General features: G+C 42.5%; 1 protein-coding gene across 3 annotated transcripts in view; it reads left to right on the top strand.

The window, feature by feature from the left end:
* The first annotated feature begins 116 nt into the window (after positions 1 to 116).
* LOC107224903 (alpha-catulin) overlaps positions 117 to 18,865 on the top strand; it is a 47,942-nt gene continuing 29,193 nt past the window's right edge. For all 3 annotated transcript variants that reach the window (XM_015665149.2, XM_046729854.1, XM_046729853.1), the window contains exon 1: positions 117 to 241. In XM_015665149.2, the coding sequence (XP_015520635.1) occupies positions 155 to 241 (87 nt within the window). In that variant the 5' untranslated portion in view covers positions 117 to 154. The remainder of the gene's footprint in view (positions 242 to 18,865) is intronic.

Genomic DNA, 18,865 nt, shown 5'->3' with positions numbered 1-18,865 from the left:
CGAGGCGTCGCCGCAACCCTGGAGAGGCGCTGCCGTCGAAGAGGAGAGGAGACGGCGACGCGGCGAGGGCAGGCAAGGAGGGGGGTGGGGGGCAAGGGGCTAACGAACCGCGAGCTCGCCCCGAGTCTACGGAGTGCGGAGTTGTATACGAATCATGGCGACACCCGACCCCGTAGACCCGGCTACCCTAGAGATTAAGACCCGTAGCATAGAACAGACACTACTCCCTCTAGTAAAACAGGTAAGAAAGTTTAAAGACAACCAAGACATTCACCCATTCACTATGCATTTTGCCTCTCGCACCGAACGTTTTTTCTCTCTCACCGATTTTACCCTGATTCGACTCTCTCTCTCTCTCTCTTTCTCTCTCTCACTCTTTCTATCTATCTCTATCTCTCTCTCTCTCTACCTCTCTGTCCATCCATCTATTAGCTGTCTGTCTATCTGCCTACTTATCTGAATTTCGTATCCAAGCACTTGTATTGCTAGCGTTGAGTACATGTGTATACGTATATATATGTATATATACATATTTATTTAAACGTGTACGTGCGAACACCGGTGTGAAATATGTAGTGTGTTAAGTACGATGATCTGTTGCACCTACAGCACGCCTCTTTCTCTCCCTCTCTCTCTATCTCTCTCCCGTCTTCACCGTTCTCCGTTTCTCTCTTTCCCGCTCGCCTGATCTCTCCTGCTTCTTCTTTTCGTCTCGCGATCAGTGACACGTGAGAGAAAAAAAGAGAAACGGAGAGTGTCGCGGAGAAACGGGGCCGAAGGGAGAGACGGAGATGGCTCGAAACCAAACGCAACTGCTGTGACCGCGAGAGCGTGCCACGCTGCTCAAATGTGAATCTCACCGAAAGTATCTCGAAATAACTTTTCTTCCGTTAGTAACTTCGGTTTCGATTTAACATTAACCGATAGTATCATATACTGTAACGAAGTGCGGGAGAATTTCAAATTCCCGGGGTGGTTCGACTGTTTGCTTTTAATTTATCACACACTAGCTTCTGTGATTCACGTTTGCAAAGTAATCGAAACCGATTCGTTGTCGAGATTAATGCTAAGTGATTATGAAACGTTGTGATTAATTTCCTACTTGCCTAACGCAAGTGTTTTCGATAACGCACCCAATCGAGTCTGTGTGAAATTTCTCAAACTATTTTCCCAGGCATCGTTGAATAATTTTCATCAAATCACGGGGAAATGTCGTCAAGTTTTTATCACGAGTAATCTTCTCCTACTCGCCTGCATTCGGTGATACGTATTCACTTGCAGCCAGCTGCAGAGTACGCGGCGTTGCGACACGTTCTTTAATCCCTCACCGCGTGCCGGGCAGTTGCAGAATTTGCAGGCATAACACATTCTAAATCTGACGTTTTGCGTGACGAACCGCCGCCTCCACCGACTGACAACCGCTACAGTCAAGCTTCGGTCTCTCGTGACGACGACAGCTTTGACTGATCGTTGGAAACCGTTTCGTAGGCGACAATTTTTCTTCGCCTCTAAAGTGAGAAGCACACTTCATAGCTGACTTTCTTTACCCCAACTTCGTGTAACCGCGCCTGCCGTTGAAAATAATCATCCTCCTTGTTGCCCCAACAACTAACTAGTCAATGCACCGCCGTAAGCGTCTGCAACCCGCGATCGTTAATTGCAACGTACTTGGATGTAAATGTTCCATACTATGGTTACGAGCGTCCATCTATGTTCATGATCAATAAGCCTTAACAGCCGTGCGTAGATAAGCCACCATTCCTTTCTATGGAGTAAGTAACTGCGCACCCTGCTTCACTCTGCACGAATTTTCTCGTCACGTTACACCGTAAAATTGCTAGCGCTACTGTACTTGGTAATCATGTAAATGCTCCATGGACATTTTACTAAATTTCAAACTATCTTTCTATGCATATTGCGATTATTATTAATACTTTTACTGTTATTGCTATCGTTGAATTGATTTTCTTACTGGACAAAAGTCCCCTCGTAGCCTTATACAGGAGTTCAAACACACAAACCATAACGACTCTGAGTTTGTGTAACGACACTTAATTCACACCTGATCAATCGAATCAGCAAAGTAACGGGCAGTGCAAATATAAGAGTTGAAGTTGGAGTAAACAAGCGAGAACGTGGATAACGAACATTAAAGTGGTCGCTGAATTGGCTCTCGTCCTCCCACGAACTGGTATTCGTTTGGTCTGTGGCTAATATCAATCAATTCTGTCGTTTCATCTTTTTTCACACTTCAAACACGTACACGTGACTGCGTGAATTCTCCTCGAGTAAAATTTCGTTCTTCTTCGTAAACCTGAAATACAAGAGCCTTCCATCCTTTCCAGAATTGAAATCCGACCAGCGCAAAGCGCTACGTAACTTGAAGGAACCTTCGCTTCAAAGTGTCAAGTTGCCAGTCATTTGATCGTTTGAAAATTCTCGGTTCCGCAGTTTCGCAGGTCGACGTAACGACCGTTCAATTTTTGTCTCGTCTTCTTCCGCTACGATTCTCACTCGCTGTGTCATTCCCTGTTTTCATTATAATCCCGCGACATCGAGTCGGGCTTCCGAGTCACCTACATTATATCGAGAGGATCCAGCAAAGGGACTGCCGCGTCGAACGTGTGGGATTGTGGGAAATTGGGGGATAGTGTCCCCAAAGCGACCGCGAGATGGAAGCCAAAAGATTTTCCTTCGCGGCTCCCGCACATCCGGACACCCCAACTTCCGCCTCGAAGAATCGTCGCCACCGGCGAGCTTGCGGGGAAAAAAGAGGGTGCAGGGAAGGCGAGCCTCGATAGCTCGGTTGTTGGTGCATGGCACGGGGCCGATCGTTACGAACTGCACCCACTTGTTAGAGCTCCGTCTAGTCGAGTCCACCCCTCCCCCCTCTTCCAGACTCCCCGCCGTCCGAACGACGCCTCCCGTCGCGCACTCCAACCCCTTTTTATCGGCGTCGTGGTCGTGTGTAGTAAAACCACCCGCATACGTAAACTTAAGCTTGGGTCGAGGCGTGTGCCTGCTTGCAGCGTGCTTGTCGGCCACAACGTGGATTTGGGCGATGACCGTGAACCGTGGATCTTGCCAGAGTTCGCCGTGCATAGGATAAGTGGTCTTGAAGTGGCGGCGCATTGCCGCCCAGCATCCTGCAGGATAGCGTTTGAGGGTACGGGAATAATGGCGATGGCCGTTAAGCTAAAAATAACCGATGCATCGATTAAACGAGTCGAAAAAAATAATCGAACACGACTCGATTGAATCGGTAAAAATTAATCGATTAATCGATTGTTTCGTGTTTTTTTGAAACGGTGCATCGGAAAACCAAAATTTCGTAAATTTCAGTATGTAGTCTTGATAGCGGAAAAGTTTTTTGATTATTTATAGTTTCGTTCAAAGTATTTTTCAATTTCGGGCGAAAATATTCATTCAACTTTCACTTGTTTTATCAAATAGGTAATTACTAAGTAAGACAATGATGATAATTGATATTTTAATCACATAAATTGATACTTTGTTACGTCGTTCGTGGGGATAAAAAATACAAACCGATTGTGAGGAAAAATAATCAATTATATTCGATTAATCGGGTAAAAACTAATCGATTTTTTTTGTTCATTCTTATTTCGTCGGACGTTGTGACACGTGTAGAATCATTCTTCATGCGGAAAGTTCTCGTCAAGATTTACCTTCAACTTTGCCATAGGAATAACAATTGGTTCTTACGGAAGCGTGAAATGTTCTGAAAGTCCGGTGTGGTACTATCGAGTATCGTGAAATCTTTTCAAATGCCTTCCGTATTCAATATAAATTTACACGTTGAATAGGAACGTGAAATCGATTGAATTTTTCTTGTATGTAGTTACATATAAATTCTGCGTGATTGAATGCTGTATGGAAATGTTAAAAGGAAGTCTCTGAACTTTTCACAGTCTTGCGAGACCTTTTGAAATCCATGAGAAACCTCGTAAGGTCCTCATCACGTCTTGCACTGAAATTCAATCAAATCTCGTACGGAGTATTGTCACTTCGAAGTCACGTAAAAAATGTTCAAAATCACGTGAAACCTTGCGCTTTGAATTTGCAAGGCCCGATACAAATTTCAGTATCGCAATATACTTAAATCGAGGCATATGTCTGTGTTATTTGAATTTCGAAATCGTACGTAAAGAACCGATCAGGACAGTTCAAGTTCGGTTTTTAATGCGCTTTTTTGGAAAAAAATCCGATCCGAAGTTGGCAAGTTTCGAAAAACCAAAACCCTGGAAATGAGAGCGAGAACGGCACGACAATTTTTCAGCGCATCGTTTCTCCGAAGATGATTCGACGCCTACTTTTCGTCTGAAAAAAGGTATAAAAAAATTGAAAAAATTGAAAATTAAACAAAGAAACCGGGCACTCCGAGCCACAGGCATGTATCCGGGCTGAGAGGAGAATTCCTGAAATATTCAACCCTCGGTAAATTCCTCCACTCGAGTGAGGTTGACAAGAACAAACAACCCGGGGTGCACTTTACGAGGGAACCTTCGTTTCCGTTTTTTATTTTTCACCCCCCGCGTTTTTGTCTCCCCCCCCCCCCTCCCCCCCCGACTCCTCTTCGCATCGTCGCAACACACGACGGCGACCTGGTTTTCGAATTTAAACGCAACGCCGCCACGGTTGGTTCCTCATGTCCAGGTCGCAGCCCGCCTTGCACTTCTGCTTCTCTGTGACTGAATCGATAGCTCCCATTCCCATTCCCATTCCCATTCTCATCCAGATCGTAGATCCAACGTAGGTCGATACGCACCCCTCTTAAATTCCCCTCGCCGCTTACGCCAACTCGCACCTGCCGTTTCTCGGTCAAGTTGAAGCCGTCGCGGACCTTGCCATTCAATGCCGACTTGCGCCGTCGCATCGGGGCGCAAATTGGGGGACGCTCGGGATTAAAGAGGGGGGTTACAGCTTGGATGATCTAAAATCATGCCTGTTTTTGCAAATTTTTTTTAAAAGAAAATGGAAATACTTGGAGCAATTTGAGTTTGCGATCTTTGTTATTTACAGTTTCAAGAACGTTTTGGCGTTTTTTCATTGAAACTAATAGTAAAATAACGGTACGTGCAAGCTGTGATACCCCCCTTCCATTAACAAGATGTTGCACGCGTATTCAATCTTCCGAATTGCCTCATATAACAAATTTTCTGAACAATTCTGGACCGAATTATAAGACAGATTTTTCTCCCCGTATTTAACAACTCGTATCTGGTGAAATGGCGCTTGCTATCGGAATCGATGAAGATTTTGACAAAAAGCTTGCCTGCTCTGTCGGTATAATATTGATAAAAAGTAACTTTCTGAGGATTCTAATCAATGTAATATATACACTTTTATGTTCACCGGAGCGTGACAGGAAAGTAGAGGTAGAGATATTTTTTGTGTTTGTTTCATCTTCAATCAACAGGGTCTACAGCGTTCCAAATATTAATTCAATCCTTGTTTGACACACATCTGTAGAATCACGTACTTGACACACTGGGATCATTTAGGTACCCCAGTAACAAAAATCGTTATGAATAATAAACTAATAAATGTTATCACATGACATTTTTTTTCGAAGATCTTGAAAGGTTACTTTTAAAAACTATACAGGTTATATAATGAAATATCAAAATGCCAGATGGTGCCAAAAACCCGATATTTTTGATTTAAGTACTTGAAATTAACGGAAAAAAGCACGGAGTCGTTTGTACCCGAGGTTATCGAACAAGGGTTGAAAAAACGTCCACAGTTCCAAGGGCAATCGATAATTTGAAAAGCGATTGTCCTCGCAACACGATTCCCAGCAAAGATAATAGTCGACGAACAACGATTAGACGCACCTATTACATTTATAATGTGCGAATTGTCGAATGGTGAAGCAAAATTCTATTTCTTTGCTGTCTTCAAAAGTATAAACATTGAAAACACAGAAGGCGGAAAATTTATGAACGTCAGAACGGTATCGAGTTTCATTTAATTCACCCACCTTTTCCCTGTTCTTGAACGACAAGTAAGTAAAGGGCAAATATATACGCATGTGTGCGATGAGGCAATCCGTGCGTGGATTTTTACGGGCGAAACTGCGGGTCCTCTTCAGTAGTTTAGGAGCACGTCGTGACGTAAATAACAGTTTCAAAGACCGGAATAGGTGGCGGGCGTAGGCAGGATCGGAAATCCCTCAGAGATTGGTTGAACCCTCCTCGGGCGTCCCGAGCCTTTCGTTCCATCTAATACACCAGAAACCGATGGTACGTACGTGAAATGCTGCTGAGGCCAGGGTCTTAGAGTACCGAACCGGGGAACTGATCGCTCCCAAAACATGTTCCATTTTACGAACATCTCCGATGACGCGTGAGTGTGACTTAAAAAAATTAAAAATACCTCGTGGAAAATTGGTTAGTTAACAAAACGGCGTATCGTAAGGTTTCTCGCAATCGTCGAAGAAAAATGATTCGGGGGAGAGTAGGGTGTTTTTTCTTTTTTTAACTTTCTCTTTCTCCTCTTACGTACCCTTCGAAAAGTCAGCTTTCAGCCTCAAACGAAGTCTCGCGCAACCGGAACTCGGTAGCAAAATTGCAAAAAGTGACTCATCCAGTCTGAATTTTTCAAACACTCTAACCGAAATATCCCGAAAACTGTACAAGTTGGGAAGTTGTTTTTTGTTTCATTTTGTAGATAGTCAAATTTTATATAAAAAAAAGGTTGAGATTACTATACACCTAAATATTCATATTGTATACGATACGAATGTTTAAAGTTGAGTGCAGTGAATAAATTAATGAATATGGCTTCGTTTGAGGCTGAAAATTAAATTTTTAAAGGGTCCGTAGAAGAAAAAAAAATTTTCAAACCAACCGTAGTGGGCATACACGCGTGGTGAAAAATGGTGATGTTGAAATAGACCAAACTTGGCCAGTGTGGACTACTATGTAAAAAAGTTTCGAGGTCGTTTCGTAAATTCAACATCAGATAGTGTTAGATTGACATCGAGTACTGTTAAGTTGACGCGAAGTTACGTAGCCAATAGAAATCCGTATCACGTATTATTTTTTACGGTCTGAATCCATGCATTCACATTTGAAACAAAACAAAAAAAAGTAACAAAAATCGGCACATGACTAATAAAATAAGGTATTCGAACGATGGAATCGTAAAATTTTGAATACTGTGTTATCAGCTTTTGAGTACATTCACTTTTATTATCGCCGCATACGGAGTTGTGGATAACGAACCGTACACGCCTGAAGTAATGGCAGGAAAGCGGTTCGTCGCGCATTATTCAAATGTGAAAGCGATAATAAGGGCCGAGGCACGTTCTAAATACTGTCGCTGAAGTTTGAAAATTTATAAATTTATAAGCACTGGAGATAAACGATAATCCTCTTTCGTTCCAACGTTCCAATGCGAACTGAAATGTATCGCGACGATCGGATGTCTCGAACAGGAAACTCGCATTGACCCCCCTAATGGCAATAAATAAAAATAATGTGGAACACATCGTTCGGCATCGATCCAAATGTTCCTCGACCTACAATATCACCAGAGTTTAGTGTCAGGGAGGAGCCATTCCAACGACACAACATGCACATTACGGTCTGACACATATATCGCGAAAGACAGAAGACAGCCTTTCGTTATTCGCCAAGGATGCCGTTCGCGTCTCCGTTATCATTAATATCAGGACAATGGGACGCGAAACCTAGTGTGAACTCACCTTGGCCAGCTAATTGTATTGCGCCTATGTTCATTCTGAAAGGATTTCAATCTCCAAGGACTTGCGTCATCGTCTGCAAATGACATTTTCTTCGGGAATATTCAACTCTACGCGTAACACTTGCGATACATCTCTCGTGATATCGCGTTTTCGAGGAAATTATACGTGGCCAAATTGTCAGCTCTCGTTTCACGACCACTCTTTTTTGGCACATGTTGGATAGAAAAATGTTTCATTTGATAGGGACAAGAAGTGAATTGTAAGGGATGCGATCAAGTTTATCTTGAGAAAATAATTCCATGTTTGGTTGGAATGATAGAGGAGAAAAATTGACCAGCCATGAACCTAGGTGGTGAATTTGAGGCAGAGTTTTGCGTTTCCTTGAGTAAAGAATTCCTGATTTCGTTTTCCTTGATTTTTGTAAGAAATTTATAATTTTCGCCGTGATATTTTCTGACAGAATTGATTAAAGAACCGGAGTTCGCGTGTACGTATCGCTGCACTGTCACTTACAATCTCGTTGATTCGTGACTAGTGACAGAGTAGATTTTTGACCGAAGAATTTTTTAAGCGAAGATCTTGGAAAGGATTTTCTGACAGGAAAGAAGCCCGTCTCATTGTCATTCAATTATTGCGCAAGGACTTGCAACTCTCTGCGAGTCTCGGGATATGGAATAAAATCGGAGAACATAGGATTACGTAATAATTCTGTCTCCTCCAATTCCGGGGATGAAAATTTTCGAGAAAATAAATGTATTCCATCCCGCGAACAATGCGTGGATTATGATAACGGTTGTCTGGAATGACATTCACGGCGACTCTGCTTCGGACAATTTAATGAGCTTGCGCAATCACGTGAATAATTGTGTGACAAAGGATTTGACAAACCATGGCCGAGAACACTGATAATGATCTGAAGCCTGAGCGTTCAATTCCAAGTTTCACACTTTTGTTATTCCGATATTTCTCTAGAGACAATCGAGTTCCTGACCTTAAGAAAAAAATTCCACCTCATTAAGAGATAATGGAAGGGAAGCGGGTCAAGAGAAGATCGGAAGATCCAGCTTTACAGCTGGATTCATTGCGTATCTTTGAATCTGAAGAGTCGTCTTTACATGTATTTCTACTTGGCGAAAATGACAATGATCGACTTCGGATAAAACGACTGCATATTTATAGAGTGGACGCGAATGAGGACGAATGGTCAAAGTTGTATGGATGCAAAGGAAGATAGATAAGTTTCCGAAGAACGATACAAGGCTAATTAATTCAGGTCACCCTAACGACCTGCTGCGTCTTTGGATTGTGGACAGCTCAACTTTCCAATGCATAATTACCTACATCGTAGAACACAGGAGTGAAAGGAGTGTCGAGGCCGATTATAATATTAGAATGGTCACAAAAAAACTTTACATATTTATACATATAAGTAATGGACGAAGATTAAGGAGGACATGAGAAGGATTATTGATACTGGTTTTGAATGATACAATTGTAAAAATAATACGATTTTTGTTTTTTTTTTTTTAGCTTTTCCGAAAATACAGTATTCATGAACGTTAGTGAGATTATATATATATATGTATAGTGTTACGGTACATTAGTCAACAGAATTTTGTAACAAGGAAGGTGCTTACTAATTTTTAAATACTACTCGCATTATAAAACCATATTTATTTTGATTCGATCAGATCTAGTTTTTGTGCTGTGTGTTCTGACTTGCCTTTTTTGATTCACGGTGTTTTGTCATTCATTGTAACTAACCAGCTGGTACTTGTTACGAGTAGCAAAACACCCTGAATCGAAAAAGGTAAGTCAGAACACATGACACAAAAACTAGACCTGATCGAATCAAAATAATTATGGTTGCACAATGAGGCTAGATAAATATTTAAAAATTGGTAAGCACCTTTGCATGCTAGAAAATTTAATTAACCACTGTTGTATTCTCACACGCACGTTTTTTCACTTTCGAACACTTGAAAGTTACGTACGAATAAATTTTCACGATCGATGTAGGAAAACAAAAGAGGCAAACGAGAAGAAAGGCGGTCTTCTGCTGGTCTGTGTCGCTTCTGCGATTCAGGGCGAACTGCGGGTAATTGTATAAGCTGAATTATTAGTTGGTTATTAAACTTTGTTCGGACCACCGGCGCAAAGCTTAACAAGGCATTATGAGATTAAGTCCGCGTGAGCCTGCAGGATAGTTTGGAATCTGAAATATCGCGGTGCAGCTGTATTATGTACCACCACCGCAGTGATATTGCAGGGCTCGTATATCAGCTCGCTGCAAACCAAGGCGAGAAAATTGTTTAATTAACCATCTCTCGGCTAATTTCCGCCACGACTATAATCCGTACTGCATAGATCAGCAATTTTCTTGCCAGTTTGAAATCCATGTCATTTTACCATTCCGCTATTAATTAACGAATCGGGTTTGTGGTTTCAAATTTGAGGAATTCCGAAAGCGCGAAATTTCGAATTATTTCATGGCGAAACTTGAAGTAAAGAAGTCAAACTTTGAAGAAACAACAAAGTTTCGATTGGCCGGAAACGCGACGATTTAAAGTTCCGAAATTCAAGATCCCCAAAATTTAAGTTATGACACAGCAGTTTCGAAAAGTAAAGTTCCGATGGTGAAAAATGTCGAAAAATAAAGTGTTGATGGAGTAAAATTCCAAGTATTCAAATATACTCACACAGCGTAGTTTACTCGACTAGTTGGTGTAAAAAAAATCAAAAAAAAACCGAAAATCAGAATTACCAGGATTCCGAACATAAGAATGTCGAAAATCCAAAACAAATAAAGGTCAAAGTGGTGAAATTTCACCTAGATAGAAATTCACAGAACTGAAAATCTCATCTGCAACGAGCTACTGCTAATGCCACCGCAAGCCAACGCTTGTATCTACCAATATCAGCGATCATTTGTTGTGTCGGACTGTTATTTATGGAATGCGCTGCCTACCGAAGTAGTTGAGCAGAAAGGACTCGCGCCGTTCGAGTGCAAACTTTATACTCATTACGTATACCGCGAACGGCAAAGATACAATTCTATGCATCAATGTATCCCTTCTCTGCATTTTATCTTTACTTTATTTAACTTTATTTCCTTGATTTCTTTTTTTCTTTTTATAAACTTATCGTAGTAATGTACCCTTACTTTACCTAGTGCACGAGATAAAACTTTCCCCCGGCTATGTTTATTTGATTTCATTCTTTTAAATTTTCCGTCACTTGTCCATTTATTTATTTATCTATGTTATTAATGTTTTCTGAGTTTGCTCAAATACTCGCGGTATGCTCTGGTTTTATGTTATTTTCACTGTTCTGTCGTCCGAGAACGTCGTTCTTATTTTTTACAACTGACCAATTGTTTTATCAATTTTCCCGTCCTGATTAATATCAATTATCCTTTTATCTATTCTTTTCATATTCTTGCTGATATTTTAAGCTCTTTGCCTGTTTATTTTTTTAAATTTATTATCTCTTTATCTTATTTATTACTCTATCTTTATTTTTTACTAAATTTCGCTGTATTTACTTTTATCTATCTTAACCTCCTTCTTTATTTATTGTTTATCAACCTGAATTCAAATGACTTTAATTCGTTTTTGATTTCATTGGACTTGTCCCAGGGCGAATAAACGCTTCTATCTATCTATCCATCTACCTATCTATCTATCTATCTCTCTCTCTCAGAGGACGAGAAATTAGCCAGTCAAAAACTGTATCGATCCTGAAGCCGAGGAGCTCGGACCCGAGAAAAAGAGACTCTCTAGGCGACGAAACCGCCTCGAGGTTCGAAGCCCGCGAGAAATCTCATCGTTAGGTTACTCTTTTAAACAGCCCCCAGCGACTCGGTTCTTTCTCCTCGGTAAAAAGACGCCGGTTTCATTGACGGCGGAAGAGACCAAGCTGAAAAGCGGATGCTGCAAATTCCCGTCCCTCATAAGGACTCCGCGATTTTGACGCGACACTCGCGCCTCTTCATCACCCTTCACCTCTCCCTTCGTCCCTCCGCTTCCACCTTTTCCTCTTCCTCCCAATAACGCCGCCGGCTTCCTCTCGAAGATCATCTCAGCAGGTCCGTAACGAGAATTATACCAAGGCCCGGGTTTCTCCGTGGGATTTATTTGTTCTTCGAGTCGATTTCCGGTGGGAACCTCTGCCAGCCTCTTTTTTCGCTACTCTTATCCCGTAACAGTTCATCGAATATCGTGGGACTTGAAAGAATAATATCGTTAGAATTCTTTTCGCATTCACGTCGGCGTTATAAAATATCACACGGATTCTCGGACGTTTAGGCATAGACGAGAAACGGATGAATCGGCATTTTTCCTCACATCCAGCGGCCCCCGCACCACGAACCGTGGATGAATAGATTTTGAGCGTCGGAAAGATTGCCGACGTCGCCTCACTGATGAATGCGAAAAAAATTCAAAGATTATAGCATCCGTAGAGAAAAGTGGCCGAGTAATAACGTTAACTTTGTCCCGGGTTCGATGCGAGCGAGCCTCGAGGGGATTTCACACTTCGGTTTAACCGTAACGCAAAGCTAATTCCAACGCTGCTTAATCTTTCAAGCATTGTGTACCCCGAGACTTGAGATAAACTCTCTGGTATATCATCACCTCACTCGGCGTCGACTCCTTCGGCAGGCAGGATTCGTTCGAGCGGAATAAGCCGAAGTGCCAGTTCCGGTTGTGTTTCTAGGCAGATACGCTTTGAGAAAAATCGCATCTCGAAGACGTTACTTCGACCAAATTTGGCAAGACGGTGGGCAGGAGAAATTTGTCGCACGGTCGACGAAACACCGTCTGCGGCAAGTCGAGTAAACCTCAAATATGATGAGAAACACGTACGTTGCGATGCTTGTTTCCAATTTGACAAACAGAGTGTGAATATCACTTAAATTTTTCGACGTGATCAGGTTCTGGAGGAAAGGCACACTTTAAAACCGAAATAAGAAAAGTCGAATTGCATTCCTCGAAGTCGGTGTTCGGACGTTGTGAAAAAGTAGGTACGTGTTGAATGTTTTCAACCCCATCCCCCCCTCTCGAGAATATCCTGCCAAGTTTGATAAAAACTGAAAGGACACACTTTGCCAGGTTCGCTGATCAAAGTTGCGATGCGGAAAATTGACTTTCTTTATTCAGATTGAAACTTGTCAAGTTAATCGGAGTTATACGATTATTACGAAAGTTTATTCGAATCGACTATTCTTACAATCACCCCTGAGATTCGCTGAATATTCATGCTAAGTGGAATTCAAATTATTGGCACGAAATCACGGCGCGACTCTAACAACACACCCAGTTTCGCCTCTTACCAAATAAAGTGTTTCGCATCGCTACGAGTCGCTACTTTTCATTAAGCAAACAGCCAAACGGTGAAAAAAAGAATCCGACTCGGTCTGATTTTTGAGCTGTTTGTTCTACGTACCCACCGAGTGACGTGGCGACGGATACCACGTCGGTTTCCGGAACCCTGCGGCAACCTCCTGCCCTCCAAGGAAATAGACGTCGGGCGTCGGTTTCTTCTTCGATAGAACAGAGACCTCTGTAATCAGATTCTGGCGGATTTATGAGCAATCGAAAGAATTTTTGTTTTCACTCTCTCTCGAATTTGGCAACACTTTCGTAAGAAATGCTTGCCACTTTCCGTCGACACAGGATGACTTTTAAAACGCGGAATCTGTGTAGAAGTTGCAACAAATAATTGGCACTGAAAAATAACTTACTTGCACGATCTAATAATATTTCTGTACGCGTCGTTGAACGCAGATTTATACCTGATTGAATTTTGTTCATTAAATTAATCCGTTTGACATTCTGCTTCAGCGGCAAAATTGTTTCGTTCAACATGGAATCAACTAATTTTCAGGTCTTTGATGTAAAGCTGAGGCACAGTGGTTAACCATGTTACTGCGTCCCGGATAAATTAGCTTGAATTTAAACTTCGTTCAGCTGCAGTGAGACTGAGTTGCGAAATTCGAATGCAAAAATTTCGCAACGCGGTTGGAACTCGACGTATTTCGGTCACTGTACCTATCGAGCGTTTAATCGAATCAATTGAAAATCGGTTGCCCGAAATAAATTCGTCAGACTTTGCGACACGCGGTATTACAAATAGAACGAAGCGCAGAGTCATCGTGTTCAACCAAATCACTTGTTCGACTCGATTATTCCACCGTCTCTGTTTCGGTCTGAAGAGCTTTTTAATAAAAGTACGGTCGAGCCTCGATTGTAGAATAAAATGAGATCCAAGGAAGAAGAAAATTATTAAGATCTTGGAAGGGGTGAAAACCGTTTGATAAGATCCGGTAAAAAGTGGGCCAGATGACAAAGAAAACATCGTGCAAAGGGTCGTGCCGTCATCGAGCCAAGGGCTAAAGGTCTCGAGTTAAAAGAAAGTGCATATTTCCCTCGACCCCTGCGATGCATAAAGCTTGTAATATATCTCGAGGGCGGGGTTCCAACGTTTATTGCGGGGATAAACTTGGGATAAAATGTAGTAAGACGAGTTTAGGGGTGCAATTTTGAATCGGCGGTGAAACAGAAATTCCAATATGGCGCCAGCGGCTGGGTTCGGAGAATACGGTCCTGACGCGTATTGATTGTTGTCCGAGGGTTCTGCGCGCAGAGTCCTCCCTCCTTCTCGATCCCTCTCTCCCTTCCTCACTCTCTCTCTCGCTCACTCTTCGCCCCCACGCCGTTTTCACCCCCAGAGTAGCGGGAACGCCGATCCGTGCAGAAAGTCTGCTCAGTCTTCCTCAGGCACGCAACACGCCCGGTACCTATCTCAACTAAACTCACACACTCTGTCATTCTGTCACGAAACATACACAAGACACTCTGACAATCCGACACTCTGACACGACTGCTCAACTCGCTCGCTCACAGTCAGTTCCACGCCACTGATCATCAACGCACTTCGGCGTCACTCTTCATCTCCATCTTCTTCTCATCCTCATCCTGCTCCTCCTCCTCCTCCTCCTCCTCCTCCTGCTTCACCTCCTCCTCGACTTCTTCGTCATCCAATTCGGCCATCGTCTCTCTTTTCGGCGGTTCAGAATCGCTGCACGTTCTACACTTCGCGCGTGTCGAAACCTCGCTTCGGCTCTGTTCGAAACGGACAAAGCTCCGCGGCCAAATTGATACGACGAATTAATCGCCCCGTTCGGTCGTACCGCTATTCGATAATAACACGACGAGTGACGACGATTGGACAGTCGTTGAAACAGTGAGAAAGGAAAAGACCGGCATTGCACACATCCTCACGCTCTTCGTTGCGACATCCGCTCTATTTCTTATCTCGCATAAACGCAATATACCACCTCCTCCTTGCCTGATCCTCTTTCTCTCTCGCGAAACCTTTCGCCGAGGATGAACGTTTCGCAATCGTTGATATTACACTCTCTCTTCGTACGTTATTAAAAACCTCCGGCGTTGTTGATTGACGATAATATTTAATTCGCGGGGAAAAAGTGATAAACGTATAACAATCGGACGACGATGATGATGAGAATGATATTTATGATGATAATGATGATGACGACGACGACGATGAAGCAAAGTTGAGATACCGAGAGAGAGAGAAAAAGAGAGAGGAAGAGAGGGAGGGAGAGAGTACGAGGATAACGTTCGAGGACGATCCTTACCTACTAGCCCGCTGCTGCACACTTGTTAATTCGACACCGAATCACCTCCCGCTACTATAATATTATAATGAAACAGATGTACAATGTTGACCGTTTAGAGTATATATTTTATCGAATCTGAGGCATAAATAGCTGGTACGAGGTGTATTATATCGATGTTGTTGTTACAGAGAAATTTATATTAAAGAAAGAAAGAGAGAGACAGAGAGAAAGAAAGTGACAGAGAGACGTATAAACAACAATAATACCTGTACAATAAATATAAATTATATATATAATATATACACAAATACACACACCCGCATACACACATACACACACACACACATACAAATCCATGCGTATATACAGAGACATATGTACAATATATACGTTATATACCGTGTATAAATATACAGATTATACAGAAACAGTAAAACAATAATACCGGTAACGCTGATAAGGTGGATGTAAATCGTTGTACGAAGGGCGGTATCGTGAACAACAACGCGGTTCGTTTGTAAGTCGTTCAGAAGGCGCGCGCGCTGCACTACCCTCAAATCGCTCGAAACATGTACGAGGGAGGCATGGCTGCTGAACGACAGGTACGTTTTCATTTTTCGATCTAGACAAATTATCCATCTCGACACGACGCAGACTTTTCTCCAGTTTCTCACATTCTGCAACACAGTTTCATCGAGAAAACTACTGCAATACTCGTATACCTGCCTACATTCACTCATCGCTGTTTCCTAAGAGTAGCCGCTATTTAGATACACGCCACGGTACATTCATGCTGCTCCTAGCACTCTCAGGGTGGCCACACGCATGGGGAACCCGGAAGACTTGGAAATGTCAGGGGATTCTTTGACTTGGTCGTGGAGAAAACTTAAAATATCACTTTTCTATCTTGGGAATTAGAAATCATTTTTTGAGGCAACACGTTCACTTTTTTTCTGTCGAGAAAACAAATTGGCAATTTGTTTTTTTTTTTTGTACATTATATTTTGCTTCGATTCGAATTGAATTTGAAATGTATATACATAGAGTCAATAAGCTGAAAGATTTAGGTTTTGGTAACTTACTAGAACTGGGAAAACTAGGTTTTGGGTGCTGGAAAACCTGGAAATGTCATGGACTTTGTTTCACAAAAATTTGTGGCCACCCTGCACTCTGCATAAACATAATACAGACACGACGCTGAGTAAAGTTTTTCTATCCAAAGCGTACAGCGCTCAGCACACGTATGATGCCAAAATGCCTGTATAACGCCTGTGTAACAAGCTAAAACATCAGACGGTATTTCAATACCGATTGTCGCAGTTTCTAGCGTAGAGTAGATATCAGAGTAGTATGGCTAGCTGTAGTGAATGGCGAGTAAACAACGCTGCGCAGAAAAATATGTCTGAAAGCGTACAGAAACGATCAAATTTCACCGCAAATCGTTACCATTTTTCTCCATGCCTTGCGTCTTACGTAGGTAATCGAATCTACATCTGGCCTATGATTTTGTTTCCGGAAATTCGCGTCTATTAGTCTGATTAAGCGTAAGTATTGTCAGACTTTTTCAAACGATGCGTAAGAAAAAAATGAGTGGAAGAAAACAAACCGAAATCCACCAAAAAATCCAAGGAACAGCCGCGGAGTTCTCCATCTACCGTGAACCTGAAATTAGCAGCCAAACGTGCTAAGCTTTTTGGAAACCAAAAAATGTAGATCAGTTTTATCCTTATAATTGTATAAATGTATCGGAGGTTCGAGATATTTCGCAAAATTTTGATTTTCGGACTTGACCGTCTTATTCGAATGAACATTGGAACGTTTGGCTGCTGATTCCTGCTGCTAACTTCAGCCTCGTCCATCTACCTGCAACCGCTCGATCTTTCCACTTTGGCAAGCTCGTAAAATTCGGTAACCTTGGCGAATTTTTAAGACGCGGTGCGTACCCCACTTTGGCTTGATTGCCCTCCCAAGGATGTAAAAATTTTTCATCATCCGCAGTAAATGATTGATGCCGTTTACTCAAAACTCGTATTTCTCGTTCAATGTATCCTCCTCTCATCTCGGAACTCAAATTTCCTGCAATGCGACATAAATTCGGCGTCGAAAAGCCTGGATAAAATCGTCTGACTACGATCGTTTTCCAGGCGTAGCAATGAGGGCCGTCCCGTCTCAGACACATTTCCTTTGTACCAAGATAGCTTTGCTTCACTGGTAAATGTGCGACAGCGGTTCTTACGGTTCCTTTTCTTATTTCCAACGCATCGATGCGTTCGTCCGGACGTCGCGTGGTCGATACGCACTTTTCTGCGTTGAACCGAAGCTCCGCATCGAAATAGCGAGCAAATAATCGTAATAACGATAAAGGTTTGCGGGTTTTACTACAACGTAAGGCTGCCTACGGCGAATCGATCGGACTCTCATTCATTTCCACACTATTTACGCAAGATTATTGGGACATCAGTCCGCGATTTCATTGTTGGATATCAAGTAAACAGCGTAATCGAATCATACCTACTCCACTACCACCTGTTTCGCACCGGGAACGAAATCTTGGAGTATTCTCGATGAAAGTGGAAGTTTCGAAATGTCCGACAAGACTTGTCAGAGAACCGAAGAGCGCCGAGAATGGTTCCGAAGGATTACAGTTACAAAACATTCCGAATGGGTATTTAATGGTCGAGAGTTTGATTACCCGACTGTGATTGATTTCCGTAAAACTCCCGACTTTTCCGTTTTAATCTTCTTTATTTTCCTCGAAGCAGTCTCACCTCCTAAACGCCACAGAGCTTTTCCCTCGGGTCTCTCGGATCGATCGAATCAGTGCCATGCCTTTCCGCTCACCATCGTCGAAGTGAATCTGCGTATTGTAATATCTCTCACCCGGGACCGATTGCCCTTGTTAGCCTACTTTCTGCCATTTTACTAATAAGCTTACATTGTCACTCGCGCGGCGAAACAAAGACGGCTAATGTAGTCGGTCACTCGTCGCTGCAGAGTCGGGGTCTCTGAAGGTGGTTTGAAAAACGTTTGGAAATTCAGCGCAGAAAAATCATTAACGACGACGAAACGTCGGAACAAAAGAGATTCGATCCGGAAACTGTGAATATGCTGGGCAACAACCGGAAGAGTGCTTCGTCGAACCCGTTTGCAGCCCATTCTTTTTATTACACTCAATGTTTACCGTGCACACACGCCTCGTGGGTGTGAAACTTAGCCAAATTAGCGCGAGACACGCGATCCAACTCCGATAACACGATCGCGGAGGGGACCAATCATTTTCTTGCATGCCTTGTCAAGGATCAATTACCTTTTACCAGGCGTGAGTGAAACAATAGAGTAACAATCGCGAGCAAAGTCCACCTCGACTTGGAATTATATCGAAATTCAAAAATTATTATGCTCCAAGTGCTACGATAATCGTCGTTTCTACATCTTTGTTTCCACTAGGATGTAGACTGGGGACAAGAGACCTATTCCATTTTAAACATATC

Source organism: Neodiprion lecontei, chromosome 1 (genome assembly GCF_021901455.1).
Source record: "Neodiprion lecontei isolate iyNeoLeco1 chromosome 1, iyNeoLeco1.1, whole genome shotgun sequence".
NCBI lineage: Eukaryota > Metazoa > Arthropoda > Insecta > Hymenoptera > Diprionidae > Neodiprion > Neodiprion lecontei.
This window is presented reverse-complemented; position numbering and strand designations above follow the sequence as displayed.